This window comes from Agelaius phoeniceus, chromosome 16 (assembly GCF_051311805.1).
Source record: "Agelaius phoeniceus isolate bAgePho1 chromosome 16, bAgePho1.hap1, whole genome shotgun sequence".
Classification (NCBI taxonomy): Eukaryota; Metazoa; Chordata; class Aves; order Passeriformes; family Icteridae; genus Agelaius; species Agelaius phoeniceus.
Window position 1 is genome coordinate 4609643 of NC_135280.1, and position 16723 is coordinate 4626365.

Here is a 16723-nt window from a genome sequence, read left to right on the forward strand (position 1 = left end):
TCCCTTGGCCACCTGCAGCTGAGTGGGGCTGCCCTGTGCCCAGAGGGCCTCCCACTCCATACAAATGAGCCCTGGGTTTAAGGAAAGCCAGTCAGAAGTGCTCACCTTGGCAATTTCCCTGCCCAGTCCAGGAGAGGAGACAGGAACATCCTCATTCTCCAGAGGCAAGGAACAGACCAGCCTCTCTCACTGCTCTGCTCACAAATAAAAATACAGAGAAGCTGCTGCACCAGCTCTGGGTACAGTTCTCCATCCTGAGCCTGGAGGGCTTTGGAAATGAAACAGGTACTGTAAGAGGGGGAAAAAAGCACAGAGCAGTGCTTTGAAGTCTGCAGTTTTCACTAGTAAAATACACTAACCCAGTAACTCCTGAGGATTTAATCAGTTTGCAAATGGTTTAAGAATCCAGTCATTTTCTAGTCACTCCACCACCATGGTCAAGGTGACAGATTAATGAGCTGTACCATATTGTAAAAAACCAAGCAAGCACAACACAAAGCCAGAGGGGTGATGAGGAACCGAGATCTGAAAAAAATCCCAAGGAACCATTAGCCAAAACACACTCTTATTACTGGGTGATGATTGACTTGGATCATTCAGGGAAAGATTCCCTACAAACAACACGTAGCCAGCCTGGTTTTAGTATAGGTCTGCTTTTATTTCCATATTCAGCTCTTTGAGGGAGACATCCTTTCACAATCTGAAAGGAGGAGGGTATAGCCCGCTGTAGTGCTGCTTCAGCACACTAAAACACATCATACAGAAAATGCTTCTGGTGACTTTGCCCCAACCCAAATGAACACCTGTCCATGCCCTGGGGGCACAGAGAGAGTCCTGGAACCCAAACATTGCGTGTGTGAGACAGGGGTGCACTGGTGAATCTCACCTCACTGGCACAAGGCGAAAACTGCCAGCTGGCAAGGACTGCACAGGAGTGGGGAAGTAAATACTGGTAGTAGTGGATTTAAAAAGAAAAAAAAATAATAATCAAACCCTAGAAAAAAAAATAATATAAATTTAAAAGCAGCGCCTTTCCAGTATCTCACTGCAGCAGGCAGCAAGACTTAAAGGCACTACAATGTGTCAGAATGGAGAGAATCTGGTGCATCCACCCTTCCAGAGTGCAAGAATATGGATTAAGAATTCCAAAGTTGATATAGGCTTTTGGAAAACAAACTTCTCTTCAGCACGAGATCTGGTGGAGCTGCAGAAAAACAACAAAGAGAGGTGAGTTAGTTACTGTGCTTTTGTACAAACAGCTCAACCTCAGAAGCTCAGCTGGTGAAAGGCTACACCAGCTTGTGTTTCACCTCCTCCTAAACTCATGTGGTTTAAATCCATGCACTAAGCAGCTTCTCTCCCTCTTCCTTCCAGAAAAAGATCTCCCATGTATGGAACACATAAACTGGACCAAAATGTAGTCAAAGCTCTCAAGGCTATTATTTTTCTACAGCTCCAAGAGGCAGTGCAGGGTGACTTACAGCTGCATATTTCCAGTCTCCCCTTCCTCTTCCTTAAGCAAGATCATAAACATGACAGAGCAGGAACTCTGCAAGTTTTAAATCCTGTCTATGTCTGTGAAAGTATTTTTCCTCTTCAATACCATGTCAAGCTCACTAAAGGACATCTCATACAACAGGGGCTGGAAGTACCCTCCATTGCCAACATAAAACATAAGAATTCACAAGAAGGAGCTGGGAAAAACATGGAATTAAATACAAGATTTCCCAGCAAGCCATGCAAATCAGTACACAAAAATCTGCCATCATGTGATCTCTATCAGACTTTTTAAAAAAATAATAACTGAATTAATGCAGGTATTTAAACATAATCTCAAAATTTTATCAGCCCACAGACAAATGCTGTATAATATTTAATACCATATTTAAACTCTGTCCAGTCTTGGACTAACATGCAAATCTTCCAAAAGGCAAAATTCTGATCTCATACCAACTACAATTCCTCCTACTGACAGAACTTACAGGTTTGCTACACTGTGTTCACAGGCTGCCCCTGACTCTGTTGGGGGTTTGAATCCTCTGGCAAGACAGGATTCAGAGTTATTCTACTCACAATTTGACTGTCTACAATTACTTTTTAAAAAAACTTATCTTTCCTAGCCACAGAAAAAACATTAATCAACTCAGAGAACACCACATTCACCAGTGCAACAGACAGACCTAAATCCCTAAAGCAAATTATCAACTCTATAGCAATAGTTGACAGAGAGTTTCTCTCAGAGTTATGGTATCTTACCACAGTTTTATTAATTACTCTGGTTCTGCAAGGGTAATAATTTCTTCATTGATAAAAAATTCCACAGTCTCCTCCTCCCAGTCATCGACATTGCTGTCCAGCTCATCTGTGTCTACCCCTGCAATGGAGAAACAAGGCAGCAATGGAATGATTTGATGCTCTTGGCAGAAAGCCCTTAGACCAGCAGTGAAACAAGAAGTAAAGAGGTATTTGGTGCTTTAAATCCTAATCAGTGATATCCAAGGCATTACTGTCTCCTACTACAGTTTTATCCCACGGTCAAGCCAATGCCTTTTTTCCCCTCTTAAATCCTGCCACGATTCAGGATAAAAAGTACAAAAACCTCCAGAGAACACAGGACTGGCTTTAGCAGGAAGCAGAGGGAGAAGAGAAGGGGCTGAGGGGCCCCATGCCCCTCTGAAGGAGGAGCTGCTGTGGCTCTGCCCAGCCCTGTCTGTCTCACCCCCGCGCAGCTCCAGGCGCTCATTGCGCTGCTCCATGTACAGCTCTTGTGCCATCTTGCGGTACTTCCTGAACTCCTCCATCATCGTGCGCCGCCGCTCCACCAGCTCCTGCAGGCCACAGAGGGATCTTCAACCAACCTCCCCCTGCACCAAACCCACCCCAGGGCTCTTCAACCCCTCCTGAACCAAACCAAACCCACCCCAGGGCTCTTCAACCTCCCCCTGAACCAAACCCACCCCAGGGCTCTTCAACCTCCCCCTGAACCAAACCCACCCCAGGGCTCTTCAACGTCCCCCTGAACCAACCCACCCACCAGGCATGCTTGAGTGAGGCAACTTTGTTCTCATAAACAACTTCTACTGACTTAGAAGAAACAAGATTCTCTTCTCTGATCAGGATGCTATTTTGGTGAGGTGTCTTTTTTTCTAATTGAAACAGCTTTTCTTAATTTAAATACTGGCTAATGCAGCAATGTGCAAAGAACTCCAAAATGTTACCACCTTTACTTAATGACGTAACACCAGTTCCTCTCCAGACTCTTTACAGTGGCACCTCTCTGAACTATCCATTGGACTAATTCTAGCCATCTGGATCAAATGAACACTTGTGATACAGAAAATGCAACTTATATATCACCAGTACAAACTAAGGATAGGCTACAAGAGTTTCATTTAGAATATATTTCAAAAGTGTCTTGCCTTTGAAGCTTTGGACTGGCTCAGACGATCCTTCTGCTCAAATATCTTGGAGTATTTCTTCAGGTCCTTCTTAATTTGCTGTGAAACAGGAAATTTTATTTCAACTGGAGTTTCAGGCTAGCAATTACAACCATCATCTTCTCTAAGCACTCCTTTGGTAGGCCTAAGCAGGCTATGCCCTTCTGAAAAACATCTCTCTGCTAGGCAATTTCCTTTCACTGTAATTTTGTGCCTCCTGGCTTATAGATCATACAAGCACTTCTGTACACATACAACTAGCAAGGTCTGAAGAGCAAAATTCAATTTACTCTTCTTTATACCCTTTCATCATACCCTAACTTCATGAACAACTGGTAATCACTTCTATTTTGAGCTTATAATACAGTTAATATCTGCAGGCATTCCTAGAAGTGAGGTCCCACACAGCAATGTGTTTACTCACACATTCAGGGCAAAAGGCAGTTGTGTAACAAACCTCATCCCCAAGAAGAGGGAGCACACCAAGTATGCTTTATGCCCCAAATCCATGTCAGCACAAAGTCCCTGGGGTGCCCTACCTTTATCTGATCCTCACTGAGCAGGGTGGCTGGTCGTGGTCTCCAGAGCAGCTGACAGAACCTGTCTTTGTTGTTTTTCTGAAGCAGACGGCCTTGGAAGGTCCATAACCAATATGCATTGTCCACCTGGAAGAGCAAAGCAGCAGCTCAGCCACAATAAGCTTTAACTTAACAGCAGAGTGCTCAGAAATAATGTTTAAAATTGTAGTGGAGGTTAAGTCATTTGACCAGTGACAGGGTTCATTTTCTCTTCCTAATCAATAACCCTTTCCAAAACCACTGGAAGAGCAAGCAGGGCTGGGGGAAAGAGGTGCATCAGTACCTTGTGGCTCCACCAAGACACAGAGGTGACAATGTATCTGCCCGTGGGGTCCCACTCCACGTCCGAGGCCGTGTAGTGCTCGGCAATGTTCATCATGGTGCAGTCAGACGTGTCAACAAAGGCTAAGGCACCATTCATGCTGCACAGGCAAAACAGGACAGTGCTTTACACAGCAGCACAGCCTGGGCTTTGAAAAACATGCCACAGGCTGCATCTCTACAACTCCTCATTGCAAACAAAGTCTCACAGCAGCCAAGAGAGCAGCCAGGGTTCTGCCAGTCTCTGTGGCTGGAAAGGAAGGCAGTGGATAAAAACAAAATGCCACATAAGAATGACACTTCTGTTTCTATGTTCAGGGACCCATAAGAATACAAATAAATGGGTTAAAGTCACTGTAAAAACATGCTCTGGGCAAGCTACAGCCAAAGTTTAACAATCATATGCTTAGACATAATAGTGAAGAAGACATTAAAGAAAAGATTTCTAAGATGAACAGCAGTGCTTGTTTGAAAGCACATGAAAGCAAATATTACTTGACTGATTGACAACAATAATTTTCACTTGCTCTAAAGTGGAACTTCCTTGATAATTCTTTCACAAAGCAGCACTGTCAATAACAGGTATTGCCCATGAAAGGGCACAAGGCAATGACAACAAATGCATCACAAGAGCCATAAGCATGTCCAAACTGGATTGGCTCAGTCAGTATTTAACTTAAACAGCTGAAGGTGTTTCTAAAGATCCACTTTTCTGTTGAAAAATGCATTCTTCACCTGGTGTGGCAAAAGTAGGAAGTGAAAGCTGCAAAGGACTAAGATACATCATGAAGCTGCATCTCTGCTCTGCCTTTGCTTTTGCACAGCTCAATCAGGATTACAGCAATCAGCATTGTCAGGGACACCAAACACTTCTTGGTGAGATACTGTACTTCTTTACTTCTTTTAAAATCAATGTTCAACACTCACCTTCTGAGGCCAGCCAACACCACAAACTGCCCCTGGGGACTCCAGAATATCGTGTTTGCCTGCTGTTTGTCAAAAGTCTCTGAAAAGAAACAAGGCAAATTCAGAAAGAGATCTCAATCCAATGCCATCAATTACATGCATCAACCCCACTAATTTCTCACAAAACATCACAAACAGATGCAATTTTGAGTTTATAGCATCTATTACCATGCAAAATGTTTAGTATCTGCACTTTTCACTTGTTTTTCACTTACTTATGAGTTCTATTTTCCCGTTGTTTTTCACATGGTAAAAGGAAACTGAAATTCGTGGAGTTTCTCCATGCAACACAGCAAACTTGCTTCCATTTGGTTCCCAAGCAAAGGCTATGATGCTTTCTGTAACAAGAGAAGCCAAAACTCTGTTAAAGGACAATACAAACCTCTAATTTCAAGTAGTTACCAAAGAAAACCAAGATATTGAAGAGAGAGAACCCATCAGTTAACAGACTTTCTTTTAAAACACAGGTTGATAAGGCAATTGCAGGGAGTTAGGGGAAATGTTTCTAACTATAGCTGTAGGCCTTCCATCATTTACAAAATACATTGCTATTATCAGCCCTATCATTTTGATTAATACCAGACTTTCAGTTCTGTCATTTTTCCAGTCAGTCATAAGTATGAAAACAACAGAAGTTTTGATTTCTCATTTTAACATGAGACATTTTGCAACATCAAAATCCCACTCTTTTCCAAAGGGTTAAATTCCTAATTATGTCAGGTGTTGACAAGAATTTCTAAGAAAGACACAAGCATCTCTGCTCAAAAGTAAGGAAATACTTGGCATTACCTTTCATTTCCACCACATCCACTGGCACCTGTTTCTCTCTCATGCGGAATATTTCAAAGTTGGTCACTACACCCTGTGAAGGCCAAAATCAGCTCATTACCAGCACAAAAACAGCAGAGTAAATAATTATATCACTAGGCATAGAAGGACAACTCCTCAATTAGCCTGTTAGGACACAGGATGAGAGTGAGTCAAGGTTTATTCCTTTCATGAGAGCAGATAAATACAATATACCTCCTTAGCAAAAACATTCTCAATTTGTTCTGATAAAGAATAACTTCAGAAATGTAGAAAAGCATTTATTTTTTTTCAGACTGTTATAAAATTTAATTAAGACAGATGAACATGTGGCACATTATGCAGCTTGACCTACATGTTGTTCAACAGCTGCTTAATTGTGATCAGGAGAAGAGGTAAGGCACAGACCTCACAGAGACCAAGAGGCCACTGAAGTCAAATCAAATTCTGGTTGCAAACATTACATACATTTTGCTTTCCACATGCTTCAAATTCAAACGGAAAAAATTAAAATTAGCTTTGACATAATATAATTTACACTGCCTTTACTTAAAGACAGCACTGCAAGAAAAGGAAGCAGCTTTTCCCAGTAAGAGCAGAAGCCATGTACCTGTGTGCCTTTGGGAGTCCTGTCCACCTTCACACACAGGTAGTCCCCGTTCTTCTGCCAGTGCAGTTTGCAATCGACTACGTTGAACAAATTCCGCACACGAATTTCTTGTCTAGAAGGCAGCTGCATCAAAGTCACTCTTGCTGGGATGTCTTTGTCCTCAGGCACCCAGAAAGCAATTATGTTACCACCTGGAGACCATGAGAAATCTCTACAGGAACAAAGTTAAAAATATGCCGTTTTAATTTTCAGTTAGATACTACAAGCAGAAAGCACTTTCCTCATAGTATCTGAATGTTGCAGACAAAGATCACCTCTCAGTAATAAAGACAGGCACAGATACATAACTCAGGGCAATTTAATAACAATACCTAAACAGATTTTTAAGCAGCTGTTTAAATTTGCTGTATCACCAATGTTGTCTCACCAGTACATCTCACCAAAGAGCAGGGGTTGCACACAGAGTAACTGCCAAAGATCTAAGAACAAATGAGCAAAAAAAAATCCCTACTAAATTACCATGGAGACCATCTTCTTGCACCTGGGTACACTTAATTTTCTCGCTGCTTTACAGAGATGTACTTTAAAAACTCTCACAGGAGTCAATGTGTCTTGTGCAGACACAGCACACTGCTCTAAGCCAGCACAACCACCTTGTTAGGGAGATATTCCCTAATAAACTGCATTCCAGTCTGGTTTTGTAGACAAGGAACAGAATTCCTAAAATGGATTAAGCAGTACCACAAAGAGGATTTCAAAGCACAGACTCTACCAAGTGTGTTCATCAACAAGTGGAGAGTTTTCCATTTCTTTTTGCTACTTTGTCTAATTTGACCAAGTCAACATGTAAAGCTCTTTGCTCCAGGCAACATAAAGATTGCTCTTGCCATAACAAATCCCCAAACTAAAAGATTCCAGCTAAAGAGCACAGTTATGATTCCAAGGGAATAAACTCACCTTATCCCATTGATTTTCAAGCTCTTTTTGTCCAACAAACCCATAGACTAAAATGAGAAAATGATGAATTTTCAAGTTAGTAACACTCTTACATTTACACATGTATTTCTACTCTGATTATTATGCAAAAAAAGCAAGAACTTACTGGTGTTTCATAGATACTGAGGGTATCTGAAGTCATTCGAGCAAAGAATTTACCATCATGACTCCATCTAAGCAAGCAAGAAAAAAAACCATGAAATTGGAACTGCCTTTTTATTAAATGAAGTCTGAGACCACAACTCTCTACTCTAATTCTGCTTCTCAACCTACTTAAAAATAGGCCAGTGAGCTGAGTTTTCACAGTGGAATCCTCTCTTCTTTTGGCCAGTCAGAATATCCCAGATGATGATAGCCTGAGGGTCATCCTGTGTGTCCATCAAAGGGCTGAAGGTCACTAAATACCTACAAAATAAATAAACCAATTCATTATTGAAACTTCATCTAATATGTCAGTACCATTTCATTCAAGTAGTATTTAAATATCAGGCCCTTTTAAACAGCAGTTTCTCTAATGGGATTTTTCTGGGGAGGGAAAAGTAAGAACAGGATGAGAAAGGAGGAGAAAGTTTCCCTGGCATCCCTCTGGCTGAAAAGGTTCCAGACTTATGTAAAAGTCCTCCCATGTTGATGTTACAAGGGAGGGGAACTCACCAAATACACTGTTATACAGTTTTGAGATGAGAATAACATCAGTTTCCAACTAAACAAAAATTATTGACCTTATCCAACCCAAAGTACAGGGATGCTGGGCTTCTCCATTGAAAGGTAAATAATCTCTTTAAAACAAAAAAGCATAAAATCCATCTGCTTCCAAATGTGTTACTTGAAAACTCAAATGAAAATGCATCTCAGTCCTGAAATTATTTTATCCTTCTCTCCAGAGCTCTTTAATGTTAAAAAAAATCTTAAGAAATTAATTTCAGCACTCCAGATTTGGAGTGCTGCTCATGCCTCATGCTTTTGACTGCTTAGCCCAAACCAACACCATGCTCTGTACCTTTCACAGGGTGAGAAGTCAATGAGCTGCACTCCTTGGTGACTAAACCTTTGAATCTGCTTGAACTTCTCTCCACCCCAGAGAGCAATGCCCCTCTGGTGGAACGTAGCCAGGTAGGTGCCTTTGGGGGACCAACGGACGTAGGTCTCTGTCCACCTCTGGAATTAAAAAAAAAAAAAAGGACATACAAAAGTTGATTTTCATGCTGTGTCCCTGGAAGGGAAAGAATTAATGCATGGCTTGTAGCAGCACATTTTGTAAATCCCTTTACTAAGTGAAGATGCCAGGATGTGTGATAACTGTGGAGTTTTATTTCATGCACACAATGTACAGTACTTATTCTTCAGGTTCAAAATTGTCAATTGAGACCTTTTCAACTTACAGATCACCAAAGAGGTTTTTCAGGAACAGTGACATCCTTTGTGCAATAACAAACCCACCTAACACCCTGGATTTCCTTCTTTCAGTCTTAATCCTTCTTCAGATGAACATACTGTTCTTAAAAGTAAGGGTAGGTATTTTGAATTTCTGAACAACTGGACCTTCAGCTAAGTTAGAGAGATCTCAGCAATACAGACCACAGCCAGAGACCATGGTGATGAGCAAATATTCTCACCATCTCAGAGCCAACTTCCTCCTACTGAAATGCACAATGGTTATTAAGGAAAATGCTCCTGGGTCCTAACAGTTCCCAGCAAGTCCAGTGCCTGCAGCAGACAGGCAGACTAACTCTCCCTTTTTTATGCCATTACCAAACCAGCTATTCCTCTTTAACACCTCTGTGGTCAGCACAAAAGCAAGGAGTCATCTGAAGCAGCAAATATAAGCACATATTCAGCTGGAATGAATAGTGCTCCTCAAACTCTGACTTTGCATTCTCAGGTCTTTCTGAATCACCTATAACAGAGAGATGAAGGAAACTAATGGGCATCATAGACCAGTTATAAAAAAAAAAACCAAACACCACCACAAACTCTTAAAAAGTTCACTTCACAGTTCTCTTACCAAAGCAGCTAAGTCTAATTCTAAAGGATGTGGTTTCACCACTCTTCACAAGGAAAGAAAATTATTTCAGCAATGGGAAAAAGCCTTTTTTTTTCCAATTAAAAAGCTGCAATATGATAAAATGAAGGAGATTGCAGAAACACTGCCAATCTCCAGCACTTCCAGGACACTCACTGCTCTGTCCTCAATTTGAACAGGCTCCTTGATGTCATTCCAAAAAATGGATGTCCGGTCTCCTGACTCAAAGATCACACTGTACTGATCCCTGCAATCAGGGTCTTCCAACCAGTATCTGAGATTCCCCTGAGAAAAACACAGCAAAAGACTGTTAGTGAGTCCAAGGCTAAGACAGCAAGTTCCACTAATTGGTATCCACCTGGCAGGTGGAAGTTGATCTTACCAGAGAGTGCAACTTTGGGGTCTTACCACTGCAAACAAGTTTTTGAAGTGAAATTAAACAATCCCAATTACTGGATGCTGGAGGCTGAGAGCACAGCATAAACAGGTGGACCCTCAAGGTGTTTTGATGATGTTTAATACTTATTTTAAACAGGAAGTAATTTGGTTTTTAATGAAAAAGCAAACTATTGTTTCTTCTACCAGCCTATTTACAAAGCAACCAGTAACAAACACCAAAGTTTGCCTCAAACAATTAAGAATATAAAAAGATGCTTTTGAAAATCTATTTTTAAATGACTTGTGCAAAATTATTATTCACTCTTAAATAATAAGAGTAAATTAAGCTTCACACTATGTGTAACTATTCAGCAGAAGCACTGAGTTCCTCCCATCGCTGCATGATGGTGAGCATGAAGGAACAGAGCATGTGATCAGCACTGCTATTTACAACACATTAACACATGGTTTCTATTTTCAAATGGACATTTCAGCAATGAAGTAACCATTTAATATTAAGCTGAATATTCTTTCCACTTTTCCAAAAATTCCTTACCAAATCCTTAAATGGCTGTTTCTCAGGGATTTCCCACTCATCACTTATTGTCATGTACCTGAAAGAGCAATTTGGTTGGTTACAGTCCATGCAGGCACTCAGGATTAGAATCCCCAAATTTACAGATAACACACAATTGCTGTACTCACTTATCAAAGTCAGTGAAGAGGTTAACTCTGAAAGTGTGCTGCTTATCCAGTTTGTATCCATCTGCATTCTTCACAGCATCCACAGCATGGGAGGGAGACATGTACTCCAGGAAGATGTACCTGCAAGGAAGGAACACCAAAGTAGAAGACATTATTGACTACACAACAGGCACAAAATAAAGCAGAAACAATGGGCAGTAATTAAGAATTCAGTACAGAGCATCTACAAGATAACCTCTTGTCTTGTCCTTAACTAATTAGGGTCAACAGCAAATTAAACCCCATTCTGGCCACAGGCTCACACACATTTTTTAGCTCTCTAGGCCTGACCTCAGTTAATCTGATACCCTTTCTGAAATGGGCCAGACAGAGCAGTGAATGCAAGCTCAACACAACCAGGACAAGTGAGAGACAGGAACATGCAGGTTACATCCACAGCTCCTCCCAGCTGAGCAACAGGTCATGGTTAGGAATTGGAACTTGCTGTCACAGGTTTCTTCAATTTTTTTCTTTCAATGTTTTTCAATTACAGAACTCAGATTCTTTCTGGCCACTTAATCCAAGCTAGCTTGCAGTTCAGCAGACTCAAAACTAATGGATCCTGAACATCATCAGTGTCTCAGATGTATGAACAGAGAGACAGAATAATTTTCATGCTGACCTTATAGAAACAACAATCCCTCCACTCCAGAAAACTCTTTCTATGCCTTATAAAGTGTGGATTCCTCCAATACTCAGAATATATGCTACAGATATTGACAATCTATTTTGCAACAAACAGGCCAGCCATTGCTACTAAGTTTTTAGCTTAAGAGGATCTTTAACTTCTACCATAGCAGAAAACTAAGAAAAAACTCCCCACATAGCACAGAAATTTGTCCCCAAACCAAGCTAAACTGTTTCCATAATTAATCCCCACCAGCCTCCACCATGGAGCCTAATGAGCTATGAATCTTCTCAGTTCCCTCAGGAACTTGTTTGTCACTGAGACTGATGTGAGGACTGCACAGGCTGAGGTAGAAGAAGGTGATGATAACAACTATGAGGTCACCATAAAAACTGGCCATAAAGTATCGACACTAAAAATCAAAGATGAGCCAGAGCTGTGTTTCAGTCCTTTTTCCAGTTGGAGTTATCATGACTTACCCTTTTGTTTTTCCATCTGCTTCTGGATAAAATTCATTGATAATTTTACCAAACTTGGAGAATATTTTGTGGATGACATTCTTCAGTTTCTCCAGTCGGTCTGGTCCAACCTGGGGCACGTTATCCACGACAATCACCGAGTCTATTCCATCTGCCTCCTGTGGCTGATCTTTCAGGATGTCACCAAGCAGCTCTGCAAAGACAGCACAGACAGGAAAGTAAAGCACTGCTCACATCATGGAGGAGGGAAGACAAAGATAAAAACAACAGTGAGAGTAAGAAAACAGAGAGACTTCAAGAAATTTCAAGAATCACTTAAGAAACTTGGTAGTGACTGAACCTTCTATCAGAAAAACAACTGAACAACAGCCCAACAGCACACCCTAAGTGACAGGATTATGTGGTTTCATGGCAAACTTAGAGCACCCAACTCATGAAGTCTTTCTTAAAAACATACTTTACACACTGAGGTTGTCAATGCTTGCTCTATCAGTTTTTTTCAGGAGATGGAACTGGCTCACAAAGTCCCCAAAACTGACAATAGCACAGACAAATGCATGATTTACTACCTGACCTCTGACCAGTCCTCTTGCTCAAATTATAACCAGATGACTTTGATAAAAGCAAATGTAACCTGTACCTCCCAAGTTTTAGCATAATTCAAAACTATCCACCATACTGGAAGTTCTGCCTGTCTCAGCATCACTGTAATTAAGAACTCACACTCCATCTAAACCTTTAATTAAGAACAAAAACGAAGGTCTAAGGCAAGACACTGAAAGCCATATTTAAGCTTTGTGAAGACAAGCACAGATCTTTTCACACTGGATAGTCTTTGAACTTATTAATTCCTGAATATCTGCAGAAAGCTTTAAGATTATGTGAAGATCACTATAAAGTACAAGACTACAGAGAAAATAAGTTCACACCACCATACCTTTGAATTAGATAAAATCTGGAGAGTCAGACTATCTATAGCATGCATAGACTAAGAAACAAAATCCAAACACATGTAGAAAGACTTCAACTATGAGAACAAACTAAAAAAGGTGCTGTATATGCTGATATTTTGAAGACATTAGATTTTTGATGGTTTTGTAATTCAAGAAATTTTTCTGCCCAGAAACATCACTGCAAAGATCTCCAGCAATGAAGAAATATGAGAAACATGCTTACTTTGAATTTCAAACTATTAAAAAGTTGCTTTCTACAACTTTAAGCTTCAACAGGTTATTACACATGAAGCTTCCCATTGATCTGGGGTAACATAAATCACAATTATTTAGCCCATTACCACCAAGATTAGGTAGCATCCACAGAATGTTGTTGTTTGTAATGTTTATCACTCAAAAATATCATCTCCATATGCATGCAGGAACTACAAATAACAATATAAAATATATAAAATGAAAGCATGCCCCACAAGGACATTTCCACAGGAGTCTATTAGCAAAAGGAGAAAACTGAAGTAAACCACAAAAGGGTGATTTTTAAGGCTCCTTTAGCCATTTTTTTCATAGCCATTTCTCACAAAAGACTTTGTAGGCCAAGGAATGCATGTTTAGATGCCAGAGCAGCAATGCAACACCCTGTATTGAGTCAAAACTGTAACAAACTGAAGCCAAATTCCCACCGTGTGCCCTGAAATTCCAAATTGTGAACAAAGGAATCTTCAAAGAGCAAGAAGCAGGTTCAGCCAGCTCCTGCTGCAGCCAGAAGGGAAGCAGGGTGTGGTGGGTGCAGGGCTATCTTCAGCTGGCAGCATTTTAAGGACCACTGTCATTATCTGAACTAAAGCCTGGCTGGTCCCTAAGTGGGTGTCCAACACATCCCTTCTGCTTTAACCCACACCAGCTGCTCTTCCATGCCGACATCTCCCGGGGAAAAGGAGAGGCAGCAAAGGATCTGAGATGTTCCAGGGCTGCAGCTGGTCTGTCCCACAGGTGTTCCTGAGCATCTGAGTTATCACAGCACTGGAAGAGCCTTGGCTTGGTCACACTGGGCTGCTTTTCTCCTTGGGAAGGCACCAGAATAATGAGAAAGAAGTAAGGAAGCTCAGCTAGCCATACACACAGATGGAAAGCCAGACCAGCAAGAGTGACTAAACCAAAACCCTGTAATTCAGCCACTAACACTGGATTTCAGACAGCTGAGAAGTTAACCAAATTAATTAACAACAAAATAGGCAGGGATGGAAAATGTGCCCAGTTTCCAAGAAGGAACTGAACATAACAATCCTAAATGTACACAAAGTGTATTAAGCAGGCACTTAGCAAAAATAATCCAACTCCAAGGCAATTTTGCCAAAGTCTCTTTAAGAAACAAATGTAAAAGTTCAAAGAGCTGTTATACAGATTGCTAAACTGAGAACAGCAAACACTTCCTTAATCTAGGATATTTGGCTGCTGATTTAATAAACTAAACAAAGGACTGGAACACAAGAATGCACCTGCATCACCTGTATTCCACTGCCACTTGAGATACCTGGCTGATTTACAATCCTGTGCTTTAGAAACATCTTCCCACTTTTTATATGTGTAACAGACCCTAAAGACCCTAAAATACCAAAAATACTGAACAATAATGGGGAAACAAGTACTTTTCCTATTTAAAAAACTAAGAAAATTTATCTGGAAAGACTCATCTGAAAAACACTACATTAGAGTTCTAAATTCTCTATTACAAGCCCATGTGTAACATTTATTGTCTGTGCAGTTACACAACAGCTTGACCATTTTAAGGCAGTCAATATCCACTACTTTTAAAAGAGCCTGGGCTGACACTTTTAACTGCCAGAAACGATTTTTCCCTATTTTCTTGTCACAAAACACCTACGGGCAGTAACTCTCCTCAAACCCTATTTACCTATGGATTTCATTCTGGGTGCATGGAAAAAACAAGAACGATGAAACATAATTTGTAACCACCACATCAACCATTTAAAACTTCTGTTTGTAGAGCTGAGTTTACAAAGGAAGGGAGACGAGCTGGTGATTCCACTCAGAGGGCAGCTCACACCTGACGTTTAACAGCGGCTTTAGAACCACTTTGACAGCAGCTTTTAGAACAGCAGCGTGTGCGGGGCAGACGTAACTCAGGAAGAAGATTATTTAAACTAAACAAAGATTTTAGAACAGCAGCGTGTGCGGGGCAGACGTAACTCAGGAAGAAAATTACTTAAACTAAACAAAGCTTTTAGAACAGCAGCGTTGTGCGGGGCAGAAATAACTCAGGAAGAAGATGATTTAAACTAAACAAAGCTTTTAGAGCGGCAGCGTTGTGCGGGGCAGAGATAACTCATTAAGAAGATGATTTCCGAAGCCCAGCTCCGATGTGGGATGTGCAGCTGCCCCGCAGCCGGGCCGGGGGTTCGGGGCACGGCGTTCCCGGCCCCGGGCCCGGCTCCCCGGGGGCTCCCCCGGCTCCTCCCGTCCCGCACCTTCGTCGCTGATGTCGTCCACGAAGTCCTCGGGGTCGCTGAAGGAAATCTCATCCTCGGGCTCGGCCGGGGCGGCGGGCGCGGCCTCCCCGTTCTCCTGCGCCGCGCCGGGCTCGGCCTCGGCCGCCGCCTCGGACTTGGGCTCCGCCGCGGGCTCGGCCTCAGAGCCGGGCTCGGGCTCGGCCTTCCCGGGGCTCTGCTGCCCGGACGGCGGCTGCGGCTCGGGCGGCTGCTCGGGCTCCGCGGCGGCGGCGGGCGGCGGCTCGGGGGGCCCCGGCGGCGCCTGGGATTCGCCTCCCCCATCCTGCTCCTCATCCTCCTTCTCGTCCTCCTCCTGCTCCTGCTGCTGCTGCGGCGGCTCCGCGGGCGGCGGGGGCGCGTCCGTGTGCTCGGGCTCCTCGGCGGGGCCCTGCGCGCCGGGCGGCGCGGCGGCCGCGGGGCTCTCCTCGGTGTCCTGCATGGGGCGGCGGCGCTGCCGGGCCCGGGTGCGGTGTGCGGGTGTCGGTGCGCGGGTGTCGGTGCGGTGCCCGGTGCTCGCTGCGGACTCCCGGTGCCGGTCTCGGTCCCGTCCGGAGCGCGGCGGGGAAAGGCGGGGGAGGGGCGGGGCGGCTCCTACGGCCGGGCCATGTGCGCCAGGCCCAGCGGCCCGCGCGCGCCGGCGCCTACCAACGCGCGCTGGGCGAGAGGGGGATTGCTGTCCCCGCCGCCGCTCCCGCCCGCCGCCGCCTTCTTTCCCCGCCGCACACGAGCGATTCCAGCGCCTTTGCCAGCCCCGGCTCGCTCCGCCAGCGGCGGCTTCCTCACCTTCTCACCCCACTGCACGCCTGCCACCCCTATCTCGTGACTGCTGTGGTTGCGCCCAAGATGGCGCCGCCTTCCATTCTACTGAGGTGGGGTCCGGCCGAACCATTTTTTGGGGGGCGCCGCTACATTTAACTGCGCTGACGCCCAGTGAAACCTCCTCCCTCAGCACACGTCGCTGCCAAGAGCTGGGCAGCAGGTGACAGGACAATGTCACGGTGAAAGGACAGCGCACTGGCACGAAACTGGCCCTACGGCCCCCCCTACAATGTTTCACTATGGCTTCGCCCGATGTCAGTCGGCGCGCGCGCGGGCGCTACCAAGTTGGTGTAGAGGGGGAGGCGCGCGGTGTTCCGACGACATCCACGCGGTTGTGCCGGGGCGCGGTGAGGGCGGTGGGTCAGCGCCCCCCCTGCGGCGGCGGGGCCGTGTGGTAGGGCCCGGCGGTAGCGCCACATCAGCCGGGCGGGATGGCGGAGCCGAGAGCGGCGGGGGAGTTGAGGGCAGCCGCGGCCG

The 16723-nt window shown here is 43.8% G+C and overlaps 1 protein-coding gene across 1 annotated transcript; it reads right to left on the bottom strand.

Annotated features, from left to right (window-relative positions):
• Positions 1–634: 634 nt before the first annotated feature.
• Positions 635–16220, bottom strand: EIF3B (eukaryotic translation initiation factor 3 subunit B). The gene is made up of 19 exons (XM_054643735.2): positions 15407–16220; positions 11968–12160; positions 10822–10941; positions 10673–10730; positions 9895–10023; positions 8716–8873; positions 7989–8120; positions 7822–7888; positions 7677–7723; positions 6720–6930; positions 6092–6164; positions 5518–5640; positions 5264–5342; positions 4299–4437; positions 3977–4102; positions 3420–3497; positions 2720–2828; positions 2257–2374; positions 635–1204 (listed from the first exon to the last, which is right to left on the bottom strand). The coding sequence occupies exons 1-18, from the start codon at positions 15864–15866 to the stop codon at positions 2271–2273; spliced, it is 2406 nt and encodes an 801-aa protein (XP_054499710.1). The 5' UTR covers positions 15867–16220; the 3' UTR covers positions 635–1204; positions 2257–2270.
• Between the last annotated feature and the right edge of the window lie 503 nt (positions 16221–16723).